The 6,000-nt window shown below is 43.2% G+C and overlaps 1 protein-coding gene across 4 annotated transcripts in view; it reads left to right on the forward strand.

Moving 5' to 3' along the window:
- The window catches only part of LOC142664947 (death-associated protein kinase 2-like), a 79,770-nt gene extending 75,561 nt beyond the window's left edge, over positions 1-4,209 (forward strand). For all 4 annotated transcript variants that reach the window (XM_075844409.1, XM_075844408.1, XM_075844406.1 and 1 more), the window contains 4 exons: positions 590-635; positions 949-1,038; positions 1,206-1,289; positions 2,483-4,209. In XM_075844409.1, the coding sequence (XP_075700524.1) occupies positions 590-635; positions 949-1,038; positions 1,206-1,289; positions 2,483-2,563 (301 nt within the window). In that variant the 3' untranslated portion in view covers positions 2,564-4,209. The remainder of the gene's footprint in view (positions 1-589; positions 636-948; positions 1,039-1,205; positions 1,290-2,482) is intronic.
- Positions 4,210-6,000: the final 1,791 nt, after the last annotated feature.

Genomic DNA, 6,000 nt, shown 5'->3' on the forward strand with positions numbered 1-6,000 from the left:
TTCTACAACTTTTTAATAACCTTAGGGTATATTCACACATGCAGGTTCTGATCAGGTTTTTTTAATGCAGTTTTTCAAAGCCAAAACCAAGTTTGGATTCATATAAGAAGAGAAGTAGTATCAGTCCTTTCTACTTTCTCTCCCTTTATGATCTACACCTGGTTTTGGCTTGAAAAACTGCATGAAAAATGCCTGATGAAAACCTGCCTGTGTGAATACACCCTAAACTAGATCTCTTCTTGCTGTCAGTGATTGAAAATCTATGCTGACCATGTCCTGCTCACACAGCTGCACAGGTCGTTATTAGAAACCGAGAGTTCTGATACACCATAACGAGCCCTGCAGCTGTATTAGTTGGAAATTATCTGAACATTTTACAAGAATTTCTTTTCACTAACAGCAAGCAGAGATCTTGAAAAAGGTGAGTGATTGAAACACTAAGTATATTAGAGTACTGCACCCCCCACTATACATTAAATACTAATGTGTGTATTATACACGTGGATCTTAAAGGCACAGGCGTCATTATTGTGTAGCTGTGAGTTCGTGTGATCTGTTCACCACATTTATGAATCTGATTTTTCTATAGGGAGAGGTTGACCGCAGGACAGTGTCTCATTCACCCATGGATTAAGGTTAGAGATACACGTTCCATGTAAAACATTCTGAAATGTGTCATCTGCCGATAGTATTCTGTCAGGTGCCACCTGCTGGAAGGGAGAGGGTACTGCAAGGCTTAAGTAAAAGCATAATAAAGTGATCAAATAAGGGAAATGAAACAAACAGGCCACTAAAGCAATAGAGAAAAAAAAATCTGCTCCATTACTTTTGCAAAAGTAATAAAAAAAATTTGAGTGCCTGTTGTTTCATCGTTCAGCCAGCAGGTGGCGCTGTAACACTATTTCTACAATGTATATACACTTACTAAGTATCTATTTCTGCATGCAGCCGTTGACCAGGAAGCAGGCAGCCAACAGGAGTCGATCATCGATCAATATAAAGAATTTCAAAAAGTTCAATGCGCGGCGGAAGTGGAGGGTAAGGACTGAAGAAATCTGATTAAAATCAATGGATACATTTACATTCGAGCGTTTTACACTGACCATAGACATTACAGAATTGGCGGTCAATTACAAATCCATATTCACTTGGGGTTAGCAGAGTTGGTACCCCGTCACTGATTCTTATATCACTATTTTCCCCAGCTCTCGTATAACATGGTTTCAGCCTGTAACAGACTCTGCCGAATGAAGCTGCTGTGTAATCCTTCGAAGGACGAGGAGGAGTTGGTAAGTAATGAAGCTCCGATATACATGGACATGGTACATTCCATACGTCTCCAGGCTCCTCCCCCTTTTTGACGATCATTCGCTTTAGTATATGGGTCGCAGATGATTATTTTTCTCACTGTTGGTTTAGTTGTAATTGATCCTCAATGCACTGTCTTCCTGGTGAATTTTGGGGTGGGCTTGTGCTTATGTACAGCAGCCAATCTAAATAAGCAGAGCTGCAGTATAAACCATGGCGGACTAGAGCAAGATCCTGAGGAGGTGAATTTCAGAGTCACTGATCATAGCTGATGGAGCAGAGCTTAAAAGCAGTCAATAGTGAAGATTACTTAATAGATATCTGTGATGGTGGTAGCTGCGATTTAGTTCACTGAACCGCTACGGTTTCTATTTAAAGGAGAAGTAGCGTATATTTTTAATCTCCTAGTGTTGTCTATGTGTTGAAACATTACTGTTGGATTATCCACACTCAGTAGCTCCAGCTCTCTCTTTTACATTTCTCTCTCATTCAACATCTAAATCAGTTAAGACTGCTTGGTTGCTATGGATAAACTGCCTAACAACCATAGTCTTTTATATAGGATTGTCAGGGAGCGTGGCCCTAGCAACCAGACTGTGTCCGATTACTCAAGTCTTAACCTCCAAGGGGCAAAGAAACCTGTAAATACTCAAACCAGACTGTCCTGGATATCCTGCAGACATTTACATCAGATTTTTGTCAAATAAAATTTTATGGAGAACCCCTTCAAAAAAAAAAAAAAAAGTTTTGGGGGGTGTTAAACAAGAAAATGTCTATTGCCCGCATTTTTCTCTTCCATTCATGCCGGGCACTAGGTAAATAATTTTTAGCCTTTAATTAACATATAATCTTTAGTGACTACTTTTCTTTACTGTCTTTGGACTGATTTTGAGTTTTTGTGTCTTTTCCTCCATTCACATCCAAAGCTGCTTTCAAATTCATCTAGTTGCCCTTGGATACAGACAGTGGTTTAGCTCCACCCCGCTGTCAGACATGTGACCTAACAGCTGACTGTATAACTGTCCTCCCACAATGCACTGCTCTCTGATAACAGGTAACCAGCAGAATTCTGAATTTATCTTTAGAAGTGAATGGAGAAGAAAACTCAATGTAACTCAAAATTAGTAACCAATGGATTTTGGATCGCAGCCAATTCTAAATTTAACCCTTTCAGAGGCAATGTGAAAGTGACCAGGAGGACGAGAAGACAAAGCCGGTCACTCTCCTACGTAGACGTCTTAGCAACTGCTCTTGAGCCGGACGGTCGGCGCCTCCTTTCTGAAGAGTGAACAGTCGGTGTCCCCGGAAAATGGGCTGAGGATACAAACCAAGACCCAAGGAGACACCCGGGGACCTGGAGACGCATTGCTGTTGAATTACTAGGAGGGGGCATGGGTGGGCTTCATGACATCTCCGCCTCCGCCCCAGCGCCAACTGATTGTCCTGCATGTGACTACATTCAACCAAACCAGCATGTGGCATGGCTTAACTCTGTGCTGCCAATAGACTGCGCGGACATCATCGCTTGACAGTGGCAGCTGCCGGTCTCTCCTTGATATGCAAATATTATGTTAATGAGTTTTTTTTAATTATTACTATTAAATGAAGCTGCACGTTTATGTGAGGGGGAGGGGTGACCTTTACTCTAAAGTCCTTTTAATAATTTATATATGTCCTTCAACAAATAAGCAAGTGCTGTCATGACCCCTGTCACCCAGTGTTGTCATGACCCCCGTCATCTATTGTTGTCATGACCCCCGTCGCCTAGTGTCATGACCCCCGTCACCCAGTGTTGTCATGACCCCCGTCACCCAGTGTTGTCATGACCCCCGTCACCCAGTGTTGTCATGACCCCCGTCACCCAGTGTTGTCATGACCCCCGTCACCCAGTGTTGTCATGACCCCCGTCACCCAGTGTTGTCATGACCCCCGTCACCCAGTGTTGTTTTTCGTTCTAATCCATTTTGAATAGTTTTGTGTGTGTTTAAAGGGGTTTTCCGGTTTTATGTATAATGAAAAGTTCTACAATTTTCAAATATACTTTGTGTCTCAATTTCTCAATGTTTGCAAGATCTCTGCCTGTTGTCAGTGAATGGAAAATTAATATTTACATCCAAAGCCCATTCTGACCTAGTCCTGCTCACACAACTTATTGGCTTGTTACAATGTAACATCCGGTGAGCGGCACAAATCTCTCCACTGATTTGCTGCAATGTACAAGTAGAGCTAAAATGTATAAGCCTGGAATCCAGCCTAGACTGGATACAATTGTACCAGACTCTCAGCTGTGAGAAGCATTAGGTCCCGACTCCAGGCTGATACATTTGAACTACACTGATACAATGTAGCAAACAGGAGAGAGTTTTGTGCTGCTGATGTGATTAATTTACATTGGATTATCTACACTGATACATTATAACAATCACTCAGCTGTGTGGGCAGGACTAGGTTTGTATGGGTTTTTACAGCCTTTTGCCGTCACTGACTGCAAGCAGAGATCTTGAAAATGGGGAATAATTGAAACATAATAGGGGGAATTTACGTAATATGTGCCTCTTTTATTAATACACCAGCTAGTTCTCCCTGAGCTGTGATTGACCACACCCCTTTCGCTAAACCACACCCCTTTTTAAAGTGCCGTTGTGAAGTAAAAGGGAAACGCAAAACAAGCGTGCAACTTTTTGTCACAATAAAGGGACGGTAACCTGATAATTAATTCCCTCCTATGTATGTTAGAAAGTTGCAGACCTTTTCCTTTTACATAGAAGCGGAGGACCCCTTTAAGGTGTGTAGTTTTTTTAATCATGGTAAAAAGTTTTATTTTTGGAACAAGAAATGTAACGACTGAGTTTGTCCTGTTTACTCCATCTGAGTTTTGTATTAAAGGAAAGAAATATAAAATGTTGTTCTTTGTGTGGATTGACTCCAATATATCTACATCTCATATGCAGATCTGTGTCTCCATGGTTACAGACTACAAACAAACCCTGTGTAGTCTGATTCTGGCTGCAATCATGTGTTACTCCACTCCATCTGCCCCTATTCTTCCATAACCTACAGACAGTATAAGAGGGGGCAGTGGGAGTGGCGTAAACGGTGATTGCAGGATCAGACTTACCTTTGTTGTTTGTAGTCTGTAACCATGGAGACACATTGGTATGCATAGGAGCTGTATACACAAAAAACGGTCTGAGATTTTTTTTCTATAATTAAATGCAAATATTTTTATTTTATTTTAGAGGCACTTAAGATATAAACATAATTGCAAAAGTGCACATATACTTAAATACTAGTGTATGTAGTGTCTATAAAATACCACTAGAGGGAGACAAAACACATAGGTCTATTCATCACATTTTTGTTACTTTTTCCTCCTATTCAAATTAGTGGGAGAAAAACCCAGCAGAAAAAAAAGAATAAAAAAATTAGCAAAATTTAAAGTGACAGTACACCTTTATTTATCCTCTGACAAGTCCCAAAGGGTGAAGCGCACCCTCAGCATTGCTCTGATATTCATGTATATGCAATCTATATTGACGGCACTCCGATTGAAATGAATGAGACTATTATGGAAAGATAGATACATGAACCCTCACTTTAATAAGCACAGTCCCTTTAAATAGCCGCATACTTTTACACAATTATCTTATGTGTATTGTATTCTTTACCAGTTATAGAAGCATAGATACTATACCAGTGACAGTCAGGGGACCCCCATACCAGTGACAGTCAGGGGACCCCCATACCAGTGACCGTCAGGGGACCTCCATACCAGTGACCGTCAGGGGACCCCCATACCAGTGACCGTCAGGGGACCCCCATACCAGTGACCGTCAGGGGACCCCCATACCAGTGACCGTCAGGGGACCCCCATACCAGTGACCGTCAGGGGACCCCCATACCAGTGACAGGGGACCCCCCATACCAGTCACAGGGGACCCCCCATACCAGTGACAGTCAGGGAACCCCCATACCAGTAACAGTCCGGGTGCCCCCATACCATTGACAGTCCGGGTGCCCCCATACCAGTGACAGTCCGGGTGCCCCCATACCAGTGACAGGGGACTACCATACCAGTGACAGTCTGGGTGCCCCTATACCAGTGACAGTCGGGGTGCCCCTATACCAGTGATAGTCTGGGTGCCCCATACCAGTGACAGTCTGGGTGCCCCATACCAGTGACAGTCTGGGTGGCCCCATACCAGTGACAGTCAGAGTGCCCCCATACTAGTGACAGTCAGGGTGGCCCGATACCAGTGACAGTCAGGGTGCCCCTATACAAATGACAATCAGGGTGTCTCTATACCAGTGATAGGGAACCCCCATACCCATGACAGTCAGGGTGCCCCCATACCAGTGACAGTCATGGTGCCCATATACCAATGACAGTCAGGATGCCCCATACCAGTGACAGGGTGCCCCCAAACCAGTGACATTCAGGGCTCCCCCATACAATTAACAGTCATAGATTCCTCAGACCAGTGTCAGTCAGGATGCCCCCATACCAGTGGCAGTCACGGTGCCCCCATACCAGTGGCAGTCAGGGGGCTACATACTAGTGACAGTCAGGGTGCCCCATATTTCGTTGTTATACAGTTCTAGAAACATGTCTTTAGATCTATGAGAATTTGGTTCAGCTTCTGTATATTGGAGATCACTGAAAAATGTTTAATTCACAGTGTCCACCTGGTT

The sequence above is a fragment of the Rhinoderma darwinii genome, chromosome 12 (genome assembly GCF_050947455.1).
Source record: "Rhinoderma darwinii isolate aRhiDar2 chromosome 12, aRhiDar2.hap1, whole genome shotgun sequence".
Taxonomy (NCBI): Eukaryota; Metazoa; Chordata; class Amphibia; order Anura; family Rhinodermatidae; genus Rhinoderma; species Rhinoderma darwinii.